The sequence below is a fragment of the Emys orbicularis genome, chromosome 6 (assembly GCF_028017835.1).
Source record: "Emys orbicularis isolate rEmyOrb1 chromosome 6, rEmyOrb1.hap1, whole genome shotgun sequence".
NCBI lineage: Eukaryota > Metazoa > Chordata > Testudines > Emydidae > Emys > Emys orbicularis.
In genome coordinates, this window is record NC_088688.1 from 94,582,103 (window position 1) to 94,602,245 (window position 20,143).

General features: G+C 41.7%; 1 protein-coding gene across 1 annotated transcript in view; it reads right to left on the reverse strand.

Moving 5' to 3' along the window:
• DMRT1 (doublesex and mab-3 related transcription factor 1) overlaps nt 1-20,143 on the reverse strand; it is an 85,286-nt gene that overhangs the window by 26,608 nt on the left and 38,535 nt on the right. Inside the window, exon 4 of the mRNA XM_065406250.1 lies at nt 14,358-14,520. Within this exon, the coding sequence (XP_065262322.1) occupies nt 14,358-14,520 (163 nt within the window). The remainder of the gene's footprint in view (nt 1-14,357; nt 14,521-20,143) is intronic.

A 20,143-nucleotide genomic window follows, 5' to 3' on the forward strand; every position in this document is an offset into this window, starting at 1 on the left:
TCTGCATAGGCTGGATCACCCCCTTCCAGGGAACTCCACATGGCATCCTTCACCGTTTTCCTTGGATCGTTCTTTTATGGGAACAACAGTGGGGTTCGCCCTAATCCCTTACCAAATGACTACAGCTTTGCCCCCACAACCAGCAGACCCACAGGAAGCCATAAGAGGCCATAGCATTATGCACTGGTTCCAGGACTCCACATCTTATCTCTGACTTCTGAATAATACAGGTTTGTTGGAACTGTGTAGCCAAGGTCTAGCAGCCATCCGTTAGCTCCTCCCTCACCCTTTTAAGGAAGGGATTCCCTAGAGCACTGCAGAAAAATTAACTCGGCCAGAAGCAACGAGTATCTCTTGTTTTTTTCCCAAAGGACTGTTCATGTACAATATCTGCAGAGTCTCCAATATAGGCAGGCTCAGGATGTTATGGAGGCAGCTGACCACCACCTGCTGGAGGGAATGGGGAATCAATGTAGAGGGGACCCTCTTCCCTCTTAATATTAGCCAATCAGGTCCAGGCAGCAAAGTCAGGAAAAAATACAGCGATGCACCAATACACTAGCCTGTCATGGTAAGCACACTGTTATCACTACTGTCCAATAGAACTCCTCCATTCTCTCTACTGTTTTGAGTGAGACAATAAGGCTTTGTCTTCACTACCCGCCGATCCGGCGGGTAGCAATCGGTTTTTCGGGGATCGACTTACCGCGTCTAGTCAAGACGCGGTAAAATCGATCCCTGATCGCTCTGCCGTCGACTCCGGAAATCCACCTCGGCAGGAGGCGGCAGCGGAGTCGGCGGCAGCACGGCAGCGGTCGACTTTCCCGCGTCCTCACCGCTAGGTAAGCCGACCTAAAATACGCAACTTCAGCTACGGTATTCACGTAGCTGAAGTTGCGTATCTTAGGTCGGAACCCCGCTGCAGTGTAGACCTAGCCTAAGATTGCCATTGGTCCTTGCTTGTATCAGGAAATTTTCATATTCAAAGGGTAAGACAATCAGTGGGCCAAATCCTCAACAGGGCAGCTTCATTGACTTGGATTTCTATAAAAGGGTATTCTGAGTCCTGTAAAGTAGGAGGAGGGCTTTGGATGGTAACTATTGAAAAATTTAGCATCTTGGGTAGCGCCCTCTGTCCCTGAAGAAAAGAGTGTCTAGAAAAAGGAACAAACTGGGCTCAGGGTTGCATAAGCATCTAAACCATCAATCCTCAGCTTGTGACGCCTCTCACTCTGTGAAGTAAGGAGAAACAACCTTTTCCTCCCAGCAACCAATAGTGGGGAGAAGCAAGAAGAGATTGTAGCAGACTGAGCCACTGGAAGACACTAATAATCACACAACTACATACTGACATTGCCTTGCGTAAACACTGTATTGCAATGATGCAATGCCAGGAGGTGAACACTGCCGTGTGCTATCATGATGACACTACTCCTCAGTGGCCTGTTGCTCTCTGCAGCTGTATTCAGTGATGAAGGGGTTCCCTCGATCAGCCAGGATCATCGGACTAAACTACTGACAGTGGGTCAACTGTGTACTTTGATTTGCCTTTTCCTCAAATCGGCGACAAAACTTTCTCATGGGACCCCCTTTTCTCTAGCAGGCTGCCTCCTAACAAAGCCCGCGGGACTCAATTTAATAAATGTTTGCAACCCACATTTTTATTCACACAAAATGTTATCACCCAGCTAAACGCATGCCCTCATAAAACCCTGTCTTGTTATGCCAGCCAATGCTGGGAAAACCACAGAACTGATCAGACTGATACTTGCTGATTTATTTTAAAAGCCCATGAGTGGGTGAAGGTTTACACATGTACGTGTGTCAGACCTGCCACAGGTGGGGTAGCTGGGGCTGTCTGCTATTTCAGTACCACTCCAGGGTGGCCGCATCAAATAACAGCACTCACACCAAGTTAACCGGATGGCCTGGCATCCTTCAAACCTCCCTGTATCTCACCTTGTCAGATGCCTTTTTGTGATATTTTAAAAAAAATGGGTAAGAAAAAAATCTCATTAAGCTATGTGAGCTCTACGTTTTTAGGTTTATCAGAATTAATTTCAGGCTTCCTTTGTAAGGACTCTGCAAAACACACACCTTTCTAATTGTGCAAGGACTAGCAATTTTGTGCATGTATGATTTTCTTCCTTTGTTTTAGAGTCTATGCAGCATACAGAATATATTAGAATAGAAAACAAACAGACTCTGAATCAGGAAAGAACTTAAGCACAATGGGACTGACGTAGATGCTTAAAGTTAAGCTGTGTTTAAGTAAAGAGCTGTGTGAATAACTTACTTTTGGGTTAAGTGGATGTACTCAAAAATAATAACTGGAAAAAATGGCTCAGAGTGATTTGAAATGAAATTTTTTTGATTTTTCTGGCAAAATGAAATAATTGAAAATTTTTGTTTCGGATCAAATGAAATGTTTAATTCAATCCCAAATACATTTTGTTCAGCTCCAAACAAAACTTTTCATTTTCCATATATTTTTCTAATCCTTTTAATATTTATTTTTTAAATAAAATTGAATTAAATTGCAAAACAAAATGTCTAAATGCTTCATTTCAGAAATGCCAAACAAACTGTTTTGACTTTTCCAAAAAGATTTTTAATGGACTGAAACAATTTGCTGAATTCTACTTGAATTTATTAATTGTTTTGGTCAACCCAAATCCTAATTTTACAGTAAAAAACTGAGTCACCTGATTATTTTCACCCAGTTCTATTTAATTGCTTTCCTGAATAGGGGTGCCTTCCTATTGGGGCTTTAAAGATCGATTCTAGATTCTTTACTAATCCAATTTCACTCAGAATATACACAGGTATGAAATTATTCACCAAAACAGTTATTTTAAAACTCATATGAAAATAATTTGCCATGTTTTGTTATAAACTGCCCACCAAGGTCAACTGAAGTTTTGATAACTGCTGTTACAGCTAAAGAAACAATAATAATAGAAAGAAATAATGATGTCACAAATGAAAGTTAATTACTTGCTTACTTAAAAAGAAAAAAATTACATTTTGGGCCTGCCAATTTTGATGCTTTCTTCTTCTTTTTCCTTTAAACATGACGTCTTCCATTTAAAAAAATCTATCTAAAAAGAAGGCCTGTTGAAATGTTTGCTAGGACTTGATCCAACTTCTATTGTAATTGATAGAAAGACTCCCATTGACTTCGAAGGGAGTTTGCCTGGGCTCCACAAAACACACCAACACAAATCCATTGTGCTGGATACCTCTGCAATCCTGATCATGTGTGGATACGTCACAGTACATCTTTTAGTTGTACTAAATGCTCCATCTTTTAGTTAACTGGTGCGCGTGTGTACACATCACCTCATCCTCCATTCTCCTCTAATTTTTTCTGAGCATACAGCAAAGCGCTGAAATTTACCAGGATCCTGCTCAAAACAAATACCCTACCTGATGATGGGAATGTAGCCGTCAAGAAGAGTAAAAGATGGTTTGATTTGTGTGCTTGTATACCAGCAATCCAAACCAAAGCTGGAAGAGTAGTTCTAATTGCAGGCCTGCTAGCCCTTCTGGCCTTCTTGTAATTCATGTCTGAGGGAGGTTGTATGTGGCATATGCATCTGGGACTGATAAATAAGAACCTGTTTAAAAATAATAGTGGCCAAAAATAAAAGCAATTATGCAGAAACCAAGTATGTAAACGACAAAATATGCAGATGAAATGACAGCATTCTGTGAATCTGCATGCATTTTTTGTAAATCACCAAACAACGTTACCAGATCATTCCTACTGGTTTCAGTAAAGACCCACAGCTGTCTGTTTTTTAATTGAAGTTTCTTCTGAAAATGTTACTTGAGAAATAGTGGGAAAGAGTCTCCATTTTCAGCTTTCATAGCGAAGAGTCGGCATATTCGATAACATAGCTGCTGGGACTTTCTCTTTTTTAGCAGCTAGTTTTAAAAAGCAAAACACGAGGTAAGCCAGTACCCCAGCCAACACGCTACATTCCAGCCACTGGGAGAAGACAGGGACTGTATTCCAACATCAGGTCATTTTTATCCTCATGGACGTGGGGGCTGCAATTTGCATTGTCCTGCACCAATGGGGGATAGCTGTGTCCCTTGAGAAAAGGGCCGGGTGATGATAACATCACCACCATGTTCCCCTCAGAGGTTTTGCTTGTGTTGAGCAGCTGTAAAATCCAGCCAGGTCTCTATGGGTGGAGGCTAACTGGGAAAGGTGCAGAAACAGCATCCCTCAGCTGCCCCAGCCCTGTCCCTTCGAGGGACAGCCAGGCCCACTTTGGGAGCTATGGTTGCTGGCTCCTCCTCCCTGGCAGAGATGGGTATGGAGCAGCTTGTGTTGTTGTGTTCCAGCGCTCAAGGAGATTTATCAGCATAACCCAGGGAGTGAATCTAGTCCACTGGCTGTAAATAAAGTACAGCCAGATTCAGTCTCTTCCTCCATTGCTGGGCATTGCTTCTGAGCTATAGTGTTAAACAGCAGCATCGCTTTTCTTTCTGCAGCAATGCTGTTGGGCAGCTTGGACCGACAATGCTGTGAAACAGCTACAAGTTCCAGAAAGTGGTCTCACAGGTCTTCTACACGCCAATACTCTGTGACAGGCATATCTCTGATTCTGCATTCAGGCACGATCTGTGACACTAAAATATTCTTTAAACCTTGTATGGCATCCAAGGGCATAGATTCATTTGAAAATGTTGTACTTGAGACGCATCAAAAAGATGCATAGCTTTTCAACAATGAAATGCAGACTGAGAAAAATGTCATAATCCAGAATCTCTTTTACATTCTTTCGGTGTATAGTATTTCTGCTATTCCAGCTCTCCTTTCACTGAAATGATTCTGAAGGTTTTTTTGTCATGAGACATGGGATTCTGTTTCTTACATGCCTTTGACTGTGACACCAATGTGAGAGATCCATCCCAAAATTGCTTTTATAATGGTAGAATCCAGAGCATGTTTCAAATTCCTCATTGGGCTTCATCAATGGATCAGCACGTTTTACAATAAAGCATCAGAAAAATTATGAAGCAGTGGTACTGGCTCCACAGTTAAGAGTCTGAGATAGCTTCCACTACATGCCTCATTTTGACTCCCATATAATTATCTGGAAAAAGAACCTTTCTTGCTTGAAATTCCTCATGTTTATTCCTAGGCCAAAGAGGTTTGTTGTTGTTTTTTTGTAGTTTTGAGGTTAATTGGACAAGCCGTTCTCTTAAGTAAGAAGACTCTGAAAACTTGGTTCATTTCCACTTTTTGAATGTCAAACTTTCCTTTTCTTTTTTTTTTTGGCTAAAGCTTAGCTCAGAAAATAGCATGGACTAAACACATCACAGTTGTGTTATACACTGTCCCAGTGTGTACTAGGGCAACTGGAACAGTCTTATAAATATTAAGGTTGAGTGGACATTTTGTAGATGATTAGATGGAAATTAGGTGCATGAGGGCATATCACAATATACTGGCTTTGTGTGTGTGGTGTTGCACTTTAGTGGCTTGTCCAGAGAAAGGATAGGGGAACTAGTACTAGTACTAGCTAAGGAAAACCTCTTTTAGCCTAACTGGCAAAGGACCACGTTTCTGGTGCTGAAGGAGAAAGATTCTAGTGCCAGTTGCCTGGGGGATTTGTGTGTGGTACATCTAGTAACTGGCTGTTGTCAGCAGCACATGGACAATATAACTGTCAAAAGACTATGTCTGAATATAATCTAGACTCACATAACAGGCAGAACACTAAAAATTGCTTCACTGTGCCTTTAGGTTAATTTTTCAAGCAGTGCTGCTTAATTAATTATTTTACGCAACACAATTTTTTTTGCATAGTATGTAATTAGACTGTGGAACTCATTGCCACGGGAAGTCATTTGAGACCAAGAACGTTACAAGATTCAAAAAGAGATTTGTCATTTATAAGGTAACAAGAATATCCAGTTATAATAGGTAATGCCAACAACAATTTTGGAAGGGATAATAAACTGCATGCTTCAGGCCTTAAGCCAATCTATAACTAGGTATTAATCTAATTTCTTATAATGTGGGGACAGATTTCCCCATATATGCCTACTGCAGGGTTTCTCTTCCTCTGAAGCATCTAGCGCTAGTCACTGACAAAGACAAGGCACATAGACAGAGCTTGGTCTGATGCAGTATGGCAATTGCTATGTCCTTATGCCCCGAGTGGCAAAATTTGTAACCACTTTAATTCTTCCACTTTACATGTAAACAATGCTGGAGTACTTCTGGGATCTGTTTACTTAACAGGAACTAACATTTCCTAACAGAAATATCTGCAGTTCCCCAATAAGTTTAAATTTTAAAAAGCTGTTTAAAAAACTAGGCCTGACTCTCATTTACACTTCCAGAGAGGTTTAAAGGAACCATAGTGTAAATGAGAATCAGACTCTCTATTCACCAGGCTTTTTATGTCCTCAGTGCGGAGTTAGCCATCTCCCATTACATAAAAGCTACCTCTGCCACTCCCATTTTCCCCTTCCTGTAACTTCAAACCACTAGATCTGTAGCATCCCAATATGAAATGAACAAAGGTCTGTTTGAATCAGATACAAACGTCTTTTAGTACACCAGAGCAAAGCTCTCCTCAAGGGCCCAGTTACCTAAGCGTATGTGTACACTGAAGCTAAAAGGTATAAATTCCACCTTGAGGAGACAAACCCTCACTAGCTTGATCAGAGCTAGCACGCTAAAAACAGAAGCATAGCTGCTGTGGCAGGAGTAGCAGAAGTAACTAGCCATCTTGAATACGCACCTATGGTCTCAGGCAAGGACGGCTAGTCCTTCCTCTTGCGTCTCATGCCACTGCAGCTATTCTTAGCGTGCTAGGTCAATCGATATGTCCACCTTCTAGCTCCATTGCAGATATACCCCATGTGTATCCTGACTGCCCTTATACTTTCTGTGTGGTGTGCCGGGTTTGGCTACTCACAGATCTTGTAAGATTTTTTTGACTTTGAATACAAAAGAAGATCGTTTAGTTTCACAGAGTCAGCTGCTGCAGCAATTTCATGCTGGGGAGGCAGAAAAGATGGTGGTGGGGCAGTAGCATTGGCTATCACATGCTGTTGTCATGCCTGACAATTCAGTGTCAGGCTGTGTATGACTCCAGGACTAAAGCTTTAAAGGGACAAGTACAAGACTATATTTCTATCATTCAGCTACTTAAAAAAACAACACTTTTTTGCAAACAAAATACAAAAACCGAAAAATGTGGCAAAAGCAGATGACAACAAACTATCGGCGGGGCTAGGTAATCTAAGCAATTCCATATGCACAAATGACCACCTCTGGGTAGCTAATGTTAAAGGTGATAGGCTAAGACTACACTATGAGTGAGGAGGTGTTATTTGCCCGCTTGTGTACACATGCTTGCTTTAGCGCTCATTGAGCTAGCATGAGTATAAATAGCAGCGGAGCTGCAGTAGCACAGGTTACGGCAGTGGAGGGACAGCTAAGCCATGCTGAGTATATACCCACCAGTTTCAGGCAGGTTTGTAGTCAGCACAGCTCAGCTGTGTCTGCACTGCTGCTGCCCCTGCTCCTGAGGCTACAGTGCCACTTATACTAGCACTAGTTCAATAAGAGCTTATGTGAGTATGTGTATGCAAGCAGGGAACTAAAATCCTCAGCTTAAAATGTAGGCATGGCCTTAGTGTGAAATGTTTGTGTATGCTGTTTTTGTGTTCATGTATATTTTTGCAAAACAAGCACATAAGATAAGAATTCTCATTAAAGACCATGCTACGCGTTTATATATCATTTAATTAGAGCTGGTCTGGAAAATGAAATGCCCATCCCAGGGGAAATTCCAACATTCTGAAAAGTCCAAATTTTGAAATTTAGTGCAGAACAAAAATTCCATAGTCTTTTGTTTTGGAAACACTGAAATGACCCTATCAAAATGTTTCATTGTGATTATGGAAAAATATTCTAGTATAATATATAATTTAATTTTTGTTTATTATATGGATTTTTTTTAAATTTAAGTCTAAACAAAATGAGTCAAAATGAAATGAAACAAGAAAGTCTAAACAAAACACTCAATTTCAGTTCAAATTGTTTTTAAAAATTTCCACTAAAAATGCCATCAAAATCAACACATTCCTGCAAAACGTTTCAATTTTGATGAAACAGCATTTTCTCATGGAAAACTGGTCTGCTGAAACCTTTTCAACCAGTCCTACATTAATATTTTCAAAGCAGTTTACAAGCAAGTAATTCATCTGGTTAGGGAGTGTCATAGGATGTATGTACCCCATGCAAGTCCAGCAACCAAAGGCACTGCCGGCCACCGCTGATTGGCAGTCTCTCAGCAGCTGGGAGGATAAAAGAGCTGGGAAGCAAAAGGGCAGGGCAGCTGTCAGAGGAGTGAGCAGGCTGGAGAAAGGAGCTCCTGCCAGCAAACTACTAAAGTGCTGCCCAGAGACAACAGCCCAGAAGGGGACGAACTGACCAACTGCAGAGCCTGGAGAGCCTGCAGAGATCCAGGGGACGGTAGGAAGGAGCTCAGGGCACTGTCAGAGTCAAAGAACCCTGATCCTACTCACCTAGCTCGAGGGCCCTGAGCTGGAACCCAGGGGAGTGGGCAGGCCTGGGTTCCCCTACTAACCCCTTGACAGACTTGGAAGTGAAGAAAGGGTTTTCAGATTCTGGACACCAGGAATAGATTGATAGCCCTGCTAGGTTAAGCGAGCCCAGGGGCTGCGCCAAGCTTGGCCAGGAGTGCTGTTGCACTGACACACCACCTCAGAGGAAGAAAAGTATTATCCCCATTTTACAGATGTGAAAACTGAGACAGAGCAATCAAATAACTTGCCCAACGCCACTGCAGGAAACAGTGTCAGTGATAGGATTAGAACTCAGTTGTTCTAGGCTCCCAGTTTTGCAGTAAAATTACAGACAATGACTCCTGATAGCTCATCATTTGTATTGACAACATTCCAGAGATTTCCACAGGAAAACAAAAAATTCAAAGGCCCACATCTTAAAAATCAAGTAACCTCCTTAGCCATGGACAAAGGAATACACAAAATAAAAATGAAGCACTAGGACCATGAAGTGGGGGCTTATTTTGTGCATTTCTTGGAACAAGATGGTCATTTAAAAATCGAGGGGGAGGTATGAGTGTGTGTGAGAGAGAAATCATTCTCTTTAATTTCCTTCTCTGTAGATTTGAACTTTTTCCTGAATGTATTACCTGTCCAGACAGCCCAGACTCCCAGGTTCCAGTTCAGGAAAACATGCCCATTCATGCAGGGCACTTAAGCACATGTGTAACTTTCAGTCAATGGGATGTAAGGATATGCTTAAAATTAAGCATAAGCACTACCCTGAAAGGGATGGATTTAAGCATGTCTTTCCTGAATCGAGGCATCACTGAGGTATTTAAGCACTTGCTTAACTTTAAGCACACAGGGTTTGTTCTAAAGCCCACTGAAGACAAGAGAGAGACTACAACTGATTTCAATGGACATCGGATTGGGCCTTAAAGAATTCCCACCAAAGTTTCGGACTGACTACCTTCCTCAGGGGGACCCAGGTTAATTGATTCCTGTAGTGATGACTGTGCTATAAATATTCCTACGGTTTCTCCTCTACTTTCACCATGATCTCTCAAGCTTGCTTCCAAAACAAATGTGTTCTACATGCCATGGACTTAATAGTCTCCTCTCCCATGTCTTTCTTTACCATTGCTCTTGATTCTGAAACATAAATAAAATGGGAATTAAAAGCTAAGGGAGGGAAAAGGAAAAAGCTTTCTGAAGTACAACAAAGGCTACGTTTATCCCAGGAGCTGGGCACGATTCCCAGCTCGTATAGACATATTCACACTAGCTCAGGATCGAGCTAGCTTGCTAGAATCGATAGTGTATCCGCACTAGCATGGGCAGTAGCAAGCACCAGCACAGGCTAGCTGCCCCAAGTACATATCCAGGGGGTCCAGGCAAGTTTGCACTTGGGACGGGTAGCACATGCCATTACTCACTCCTGCCCATGCTACTGTGGCTATACTACTATTTTTAGAGAGCTAGCACAAATACGTATACTCAAGTTGGGAATCACACCCTCAGCTTCAACTCTAGACTTAGCCTAAGAGTCCAAAACCTTTCCATTCTGCCTATTTTAAGTTCATCTAAAACTTGGCAGTACTGGAGAATCTGTTGCAAACTTTATAGCCCATTCTTTCACACTGAGCTCTAATTTACCTTATTTTTTCCACTAATAAAATTATAGTTGGAAGGACCCCAATCTTGCCAGCTGGAAGCAGTTGTATTTAGAACCGCTTAAAATTGCAAGGAGCTGGAGTGATGGTGTTTTGTCATTTAGAAAATGTCACCCCATTACTAAATGCAACATACTGTAACATGGCATGACCTCATGTGGGAATGTCAGAAGCTTCCTGCAAACTTCTTCTCACCATTCATAAAACAAAAGTGAACGTAAATCAGAGGTCAGCTTATCTCTCCTCCCTTTCAACAGATCCAGGCTAAATGGGCAGTTAACTTAGCGGAACAAAATTAATGAAATGGTTTGACTGAAATACTAACTGTGCTAAAATCTGAACTGGCAAAGTCTGTATAAAGTCAAAGTTACAACTGAAGAGTCTGGTGTGGTAACAGACACTATGTATTGTAAGACCACCTCTGGTTACTAGCCCTTGATCAGTAATATTACCATTTAATAACCAGTGCTGCAGGATAACAGGGCTGCTAACTCTGACATTTTTGCTCTAACTTGTATTTCTTTTTCTGTTTAGTCCTATTGAACTTCTATTACTGCACAGTTACGTTTCTGTGAAGTTTATGGACTTTTGATACACAGATCTTCCAATAAACCTGTACAATCTTCAAACAGAAGTTATGGCCTTAAAATCTATGAATATGTGTACTTGAAAGAAAAAAGCAGTTTTGTATTTAATAATAAAAATGCTCCTGGGGAAAAATCAGGAACGGTGTGGTGTGTTTTATTAATAATCTTCCACAAGATGGCTAAGAGTCCAGTGTCTTCATGGGCTTCGGAACAGGTACACTTCAGCGTTATGAGGTTAGATGAAGATATTATTTCAATTGGAAAAAAGGAAGAAGGACTGAAAACAGCATATCACATGTTTCATTTAATATATGTGTATAGTCAGTAGGGAAGGAAGAGGATTATTGTACAAGACTTAAAACAGATCCGCCAACTTTACAGTAGTAGTGAACATACTAATGTCCGTATAATAGAATAAGTTACTAAAGCAGTTCCCATGGGCTAGCTGATATATGAAGCTGCACTGATGTTATCTTTAAAGATGGGGTATTATTAACCATGGGGAGATGTGTCAGTTGCTCTATTATATACAAAATGCCCAGAGTCCAAGTCAGGAAGCACTGAAAATCTGAGAAAGCAGCCTGTCCTTTAAATGACCAAACACTTGTAGCAGACATAGCCAGTACCTTGCAGAGTAGGCAAGTGTCAGGTACTGAACAGCATTCCATTGTTCACACCATTCTGGCTGAGTTAGCATCCACTGGGAGTGAAAGTTGTGAAGAAGGAGAGAAAATATTCATAGGAATAAAGAGCAGAAGGAAAATTCCATGGGACTGCAGCCCCTGGTCTAACAGAGTGGAGATACTCACCTTCGGATGGAGAACTCCCAGCATATGCTCCCAGTGATTGGTCATAATTGAAAAAAAAAAGATGAAACTCTTAAAAAGCCCATAACAAAAGCATGTGTGTGTTTACTCACATATTTAAGCTTCTCATAAAAATACTGGTACCTCTTTCAACTGGCAAGTACCCCTGCTATGAAAAAACACTCCTTCAGGGCTGGGAAAATGCTGTTTGATCTCCCTAAATTACATCTCACTGCTTGTCATTTTCTGATTGATGAACTAACTTAGGGAACAATATCAGTGTGTGGAATATTGCCTGAACAAGCAGTCAATGATTATTGAAAATACAGTGTTTATGCAGTTTAAAAATCAGTGAGCATATTACACACAAGTTTTTTTTTCTGGAGCAATGAAAAATACTGAAATTAATTTGTTAATAAAAGGCATAGGGCTTTTTTGTCTATTTTTAAGAATGCTGGACTAGTGAGGGTCATTAGTTAGTCATGATGGATGCAAGAAAAAGTGCCACCTGCAGTTGAATGTGAAGCCAAATGCGTATTTGACCACTGAATACAGAGAAAGGTGTTGCTGTTCAGCGGTTGTCAGAGCAGAGGGAGGAGAAATAAACTGAAGAAAAGAAAGGGAAAGTGAAAGCAAGGATCACTCATTTCTCTGAGCCATTTAGAACTCCCAGAGAAGGGAAAAAAGTCTCTTAGGTTTCACCACATCATATTTTGTTTCTTCATCTTATGGTGTGGTGAAACCTGTCAGAAAATAGCCACTTCAAAAATACCGGGCCAGATCTTCAGCTGGTATAAATCGATCTAGCTTCATTGACTTTAATAGCTCTCTGCTGATTTACACCCGCTGTGAATCTGTCCCCATATGTGCCCTCATTTTCGAAAACTTCATTCTGGCCTTAGAAATCAAAGTTTCCATCATGATGCACCCAAATCCAAACTTTCAATCAAAATTTAATCAACACAAAAATCGAGTACACACTCTTGAGGATGGCACATGAAATGTACATGGGCAAATAAAAAATAAGTAACCCACATCCTTGTATCCATTCATAAAAATGTGCTTAGCACATGTATATCAGCAGAGATGACTGCATTTCAGTGTAGTTTGTAAAATGATAACGTACTGTGTAAGTGGGCTTGTTGTGGCCTAAGCAGAAGATGATGCATATAACATATTCAAATAGGCTGTGCTCAGAGAGGACTGAATTTCACTCGGAGTAATCAAACTTTTGGGCAGGAAATTCTGTGTGTATCCATCTTGTGGGATGGAACAATGGGTCAGAAAGATGGCCACCGCCCCTCTGGGACCCTTATGCATGAAGCCACTGCATCTTTTCTTAGATCCTTCACCCACCCCCTATTATGGAGAAGCCTGCAGGGATTGTGTCGAATCCTTGCTGACGGCAGATTTTACTGATTATACTATCTACATTGCCTTTTGGTCTGGTTGCCACTTACCTTTACGATGGTCAAAAACTGAACTAAGCCTGTTCTCTAACCCCTGCCACTAAACCACGTCCCTTTTGCCAAGCCATGTCAGTCCCTTAACTGGAACCATGAAGGGACTCTCCTACTACAAGGTATTGGTAAAACTTTCCTCTCTCCTACCTTTTCCTCCCTTCCTGGATGCTAGGGAGCAGGGACCCTCTGTTCTCTCTCCTTCTCTCTTGGAAGAGGGAAGTACCATTGGTTCCTTCTGTCCACAAAAGGAAGGTGGTTCCACTTACAGAAAAGACAGGTGGTGTGTCCATGTGACTTCTCCTCTCCTAGAGGCTTCCACATCACTAAATCCATCTGATCTGCATCTTCCCCTCTGTCCAACTGACCCGGATTAGGCACAGTGGGACATGATTCCCTGATCAGCACTTTGATTGCTTTAAGGCCCTGTTCGTGCTTCATAGTCCTATTGCTCCATGTCAGAACTGCTAACCCACTACACTTAAACCCAGAGGCCCTTACAAACAAACTAGTGTACAGACATTTTAAAAATAAACTTTTTAGTGTTATGGGAAAAACACCAGATGGGAAAAATATGTGTTTCTCTGGAATTCTTTTCAACCAGGCAATGTAGTCTGATGTGTTTGAAAGCTAAGAATGGAGGTGGGTGAATTATTTCCCACAGAGAACCCAGTCCTTCTTTACTCCGAGTTTTGGATGGATGGGCCTGAAGTGTCTTCTGAAACACACGTGGAGACAACAACAGGATTGCAAGCCACGGGGGCCTGTGAAAGTACTGGCCTGAAAGGAATATTTAGTGAAAAGAATCTTTAAAAAAATAAAGAGGTGATGTGGTCCCTTCTTCGAAAGACAGCTCAGAACTGTCTGGGGTAAATGTTTCCCTGGAGAAACTTATTTGATTGAATATGAATAGGGATTGAATAGGAATAGGAATTGAATAGGAATTTGCATTATTTTAACCTTTAGTTGTTCTTCCTGCAATCTACCGAAACGAATGCAGGAGCAGACAAGACCCTAAAATTAGCACCTTCCCTCCCACACTAATTTATCAGACTTCCAAAAAGTGAACTTCACAATGCCATATGCATCCCAGCACCACACATCATCCAAAAACGGACTGCTCTTTGTAAGCTTGGTTATGATACGTACCTTCAGCACTGCTAAATTAAACTTTTTCCATAATCCTAGTTTTTTATGACCTCTCAAGGTGAATTAAAAAAATATCTGAGACCCCCATTAGGTCTGGGGTGACTGTGCACCTACCGCTTGCTTTAGACTCTGAGTATGAAGGGCTGTCCTCGAAAGTGAAGATCTGCGGAACACAAGCAGGGGTGCTAACACTCTGGCCCAGGTAGGAGGCAGGAGGGTAGTATGAGTGCATCCTGTACTGGGAGCTCATGGCATGTCGGCTCTCTGTGCTTTTCATCTGTTCAAAGAAAGAATTAGAACAGCAGTGTATAAAAACTGAATCAGAGGTGGGGAGTGAGATTTATTTGCATCTTGGAAATTTCTCACTGTCCTTCATTTACATATTATTGACTTAGTTTTCAAGAAAAAACACATTCATTTCCTAGGATTTTTGTTTAGAAAATACTTATTTCCAGCACAGATAGTATCACTGTGAGCTTTCTAATCCCATTCTGTCTATGTGTTCAACCCTGACGAACAGTAGCGGAGATGAACAGCAGCCATTCAGTCCTTGGAGTCTCCAAAGAGACTAACAACCATGGGACCAATTGGTGATGGTAGTTACTACAATGAGAACACACACATATTCCCTAGAAACTGGACAGAGCATACCAATCTAGAGACTTATATAGACCCCATCAACTGAGTATCTGAGCACCTCACACACATTAATGAATTTATTCTTAAAACTCAGTGAGGTAGAAAAATATTATCCCTCTTTTACAATGGGAAACTGAGTCAGGCAGAAATTAAGTGACTGCCTCAGTCACACAGGAAATCTGTCAGAGCCAGGAATGGAATTTAAGATCTCGTAAGTCTCAGTCCAAACCATCCTTTCTCATTTCAAACAGCCCAAACTGCTTCCAGGTCGTAAAAACTTTGAACCTGGGTCAAGGATGAATGGAGACCAAAACTCAGAAATGAAGGCTTATCCTATTTCCAATCCCTTGGGCCAATCTAATCTGCCCTCCATCCTTGAGCTTTATGAAGTGCCCAAACAGAATTAACTATATCTTTAAATTTTTATTTTACGGAAACTGGCATTATTATTTGTTTTAAACTTCTATACCGTAAGGCTGATATAACAGTTAAAGGTAAGCGAGAAACCTAGAAAGCCATTATTACTAAAAACATTAAAATCCTATGTGCAAAGGTAATACTATATTACCTAACTTCCGCAAATTGGTTTGTCATTAAATTACTAGTAGATAAAGAGCTTTTGACCAGAGAAAAATGATCACAGTATTATTAAACCTGTAAATCTATCCATGGGCACACCTGTACAACTATGCCATCTGAAGTTCCTTATCTAAGGTACAGTGTACTCATGTTACATACGGACAATGGGCCAAATTCTGCCAGCAGTTATACCCATCGTATTCTGTGGACTTCACCAGAATTTGGCCCTGTATGTTTATCCAACAAAATATGCCCCTGCAATCATACTTGGAAGAAAAACAGGAAAAGTTCTACCTGGTACAGTGAATGAGTGTGTCAGGGGAGCTCTCCAAATCTACTTTTCCGAGTGTTTCCCCTGTTGTTTACACTTTCAGTATTCAAACTGCCATATTAGAATTAGCATGGTCTTAGTAACACAGAGATTTCACATGAATAAGACTTAGCGCAATATCCTACCCTCTGTTTTGGGATGAAATTCCAAGTGATGTGACTAAGGTGCATATTTATTTGTTTTATGGCTGCAACACGGTCTTAAACAGTTATAGACATACCTAGAGATAGACAGGATATACCTACAGTCCTGCAGGTATGGTCTTTAATATAACAAACAATAACAACACTCATTTATAAGATGATTTTCTGCTCTCTGCATGCTAGGTACAAAAACATAAAATAAACCAATTAAAGTTTACTCCCAATAAGACAATGTTAAACAAACTTCGGAACCAACTCCTTGTCCGGTAGTATTCTGAAAACTTTTTGAAGTCAGAAGGGGCTTAGACCTTGCTTAAAAGAGGTCAAACCAATGACCCTAAGGTCGGATAGTAAGGCACTCCCCAAAACTTAGGGAGGCCAGGGCTAAGACATAAAGCTCAGCACACTTCCCATCTCCAAATCCACAATGCCCTCTGTGACCTAAGAAGGCGAGAACGCAATATAAAAAGCCAGAAACTCAGTATAAGGTACGTAGGACCCAGTCTATTCCTAAGGCTTTGAATGTCAACATCAAAGGCTCCTTCTCAGTCCATGCACCTCTGAAGGCAGTGAGCGCTGAGCATGGTGGAGCAGATGGTAGAAGAACCACCTCTGCCTGCCCTCAGCAATCATGTTGTCATGTTCTGTGGTATGAGACAACTGTCCTGGCAGCTCAGTTTTTAGGCCTGCTATCCTTGAAAGTAACTGTTTGGAGGTGTGTGGAGTCTGTGTGCGGGCACTAAAAATATCACCTGCTGGAGATAATATTATTTGAGCAGCAATAAAATGGAAGAACTGCTCAATGGCACTGAATTAATGTCTTGTTTCCTTCCCCTGCAGGATGTGGGTGTTGATCTGTTTCCTTTCAAGCCTTTTAAAGCTTTCCCCCCAATTCCTTAAAAAAACAACTCACCTAAAAATCCCAGGATTCAATGAGTTATTACGACTATTAGTATTAGTACGTGGTAGCTGTCGGCAAGAGACATGTTTTATAATCTTATTACCCACACCAAGTCTATGAACCACAGTCCGACCAACAGACAGGCTTGGCTCTGCAAAGAATATGCATTGAATTAACCACCCAAGAAATCAAAAAGCTTTAGGTTTTGTTTTATTAAACTGTTTAGAATATACACCACTGTAAATCTGAACCAGAAGGTTTCCTTTTCATAGTGCTTAGCTACCCTATTTTATAGTAACAGTAAAAAACCAACCAAACATAAACATTCTTGACCTTATCACTGTATTAAAAATGGGGACCTATGAGATCATTACCCTGGGGGAGGGTGGGTTTCACTCTGTATTAACCCCTTCAGCTTCGGCTAGGTTGGGAGTTCTTGCACCATTGGTGATAAGTCAGAAGGAGGGCGCTCATGGCATGATTGGGAGTTCAAAAGGGTTCCCAGGGGGACAAAGTGGTACCCTCATTATGGGATACTTGCCATAAATATTGGGACACATTTTCTATCAGCAGGATGCTGTGAGGTAGATTGTCAAACTGGCGGGCAGGTAGCAAAACAGGGGTAATAGTCGTCTCCTGTGCTCTGGCTTGAACACAGACCCCTTTCATTTTGAAAGGAGCATTTAAAATAAACCCACAACATAAGCCTCCCTTCTCACCCATCCTTTCCTCTGTTTGTTTGTTTGTTTGTTACACCCACCTATTGCAACTTACCTCACCCAAAGTTTGCGAGCTCTTTAGGACAGGGAGAGCGCCCAGCACAACCAGGCCCCAAACCAGTTGGGGCCTCTAAATGCTAGTGATAAGAATGTTTAACCTGCACACTTTTTGCTGGGGCATGGTTAGCAGGCCTCTTTTCCAAAGAGTTATAGGATTACAACCAATCACTCTTTTTTTACAATGCAGGAAGGGCGACAGCTATTGACCTAGCTGCCCCATCACCTGTAAATATGGTATTGCCCTTGCTTAGAACTCTTGGGTTTCTCATCTCTAGGCACCTCCTACCAGCTGCATTTCATTATCACTCCTCTTTGCATTTGGTAATCCTTTGGGGCTCATCTTTGCCCTCAGATGCACAGCCAGGCCACAGCTCTCACTGAAGAGAGATTTGGCCCATTCAGTATTCACAGTTGCTGGTACACTGTGAAAATGCAGTATAGCGTCAAAGGATGTATTGTGTACGGCAGCCAGATAACTGGTGAGAGGGACTTTAAAAATGATACACAAAATAAATACAAGCGAGCCAAGAAACCATGTAAACTGTAACTTTGGAATTCTTTTGTTTCTGTTGTTTGAAAAGCTGGTAGAGGGCTCTGCATCAACAGGCAGTTGCAGGTTGTTCACATGCGTTTGTGTGTTAAAAACTGCTAAACGAAAGCCTTTCGTCAGTTAATGACCACAACACACAAAGCCTCCAGCTCTCCACCGATGGCTGACAAAGCAACAGAACCGTTACCTCTATGAATATTACAGGAGCTCAAACAATACGACATTCCACAAACTCAGATCATTGCCGGGAATCCCACCGGGGCAACCTCCCCAACACTGCAGAAGAGGTGGGTGCAGCCCAGCCCCATCTTTCCAGGCCCCTTGCAGCACCTCCCCTGCCCTGCAGGTACCTTGTGGAGGGCTCTCTACAGAATCAAGAGACACATATTAGGAACTAGGAAGACCAAGGATGGGAGAAGATCAGGCCATTGCACCTGGCTGCTTAGTCTTCTCCTACCAGCCCTGTAAACATTCAAGCATTGCGAACCCTAAGTGTTCAAAGATCACGAGTCAGGTCCCCAAAATCATGGGAGTTTCAACAAATGAGAAATGCATTTTAAAAAAATGAAAGCTGAGATTTAAGAAAAAGACCAAATATCATGTGACCTGTGGTAAAACTGCAAGTGTGGGAAACACTGAGTCAGAAAAAATATACACCTGGAGAGCATGGGCATCCTCCTTTAGGGCCTGAACCTGCTGCCATCGAAGTTGATGATAAAGACCCCACAGAGTTCAAAGGCGACTGAGACCAGGGCAATCAGAGCTAGGGGAAAAGCTTGGTAAAGTAGTTCCCTGAGAGCCATGTTGCCCAGGATGGAGCAGAGTGTCAGGGAAGGAGGGAGTTGTGTTGAGCACCTCCGGGCCGAGTGTCCTTGCAGATCCCAGGGAATCCATGGATCCCAGGGGTAGGGGAAGGAGAAACCTCATACACCCCATAGAATGATTTGGGGGGAACTCAAAAGATCCTTGCAGAAAGATCCTCCTTTCCTCCTTTGCCCTCTCCAGGTGATTTTTCCATGGGAAGGGCAATAGCTAGTTGTGAAAAAGTCGACTGCCTCTATGTTAACCCCCTTGCAAAATAAACAAAACTGAGCTGATCACATCTTTCTTTGTGTAGCTGGCCCAGCCCATTCCCCAGGCACAAAGCTACAAGGAAGAAGTCACATCTCCCTCCGAAAGTGCCCATCTATGTGGGAGACAGATGCTGCAAAGAGCACAGGTCTGGGAGTGTGATCTTGGGCAGGTCACTTAACATACAAACTCCATGACTCTGCTTCCTCAATGACTCATACATAAGCTATCCCCCGCCAAAGCTGCCTTAAAATTCTGGCAGAGCCTTTTCGGCTTCTGAGCATGTATACATAGTACTAGCTGCTAACTGTTTTAACATTAGCTCCTTTCCCTTCCCTAAAAGCTAAGCCATTTTTAGGGGAGATAAAATGGCATCTAGCATTTATTTATAGCTCTCTTTTAAAAACAGCAGAATTCAGATCTCAGTGTTCTGGTGTGAGATGAGAAGATGGTCTTCTGCTTATGACACGGGACTAAGAATCAAGACAACTGGGTTCCCTGCTCTGCTGTGCCACCAGACGGCTGTGTGACCATTGAGCAAGTCACTTAACAAGTCTATGTTTCAGTTTCCCCATTTCTAAAATGGTGATAATACACCTTCCCTACCTTATGGGGTGGTGTTAATGAACGAAACCTCACATTTATGAAGTGCTTTGAGATCCTTAGACAAAAGTTGCTATAGACATGCTCAGTCTTATTACATTAGTACTGTTCAGAGTATTTTTGTTCACTTCTAAAACCTACTAATCACATTCTGCAGGATGAAGAAAAAAAAAAAAGACAATGACACCATGCCTTGAATTACTTTGATTCTAGCATGGAAAATGCAGGAGACATCTATATCTGTCCTTCCTTGATAGACAAACTTAATTAACCTTTGCTATTCTGTTCCAACCTACTGTTTTAG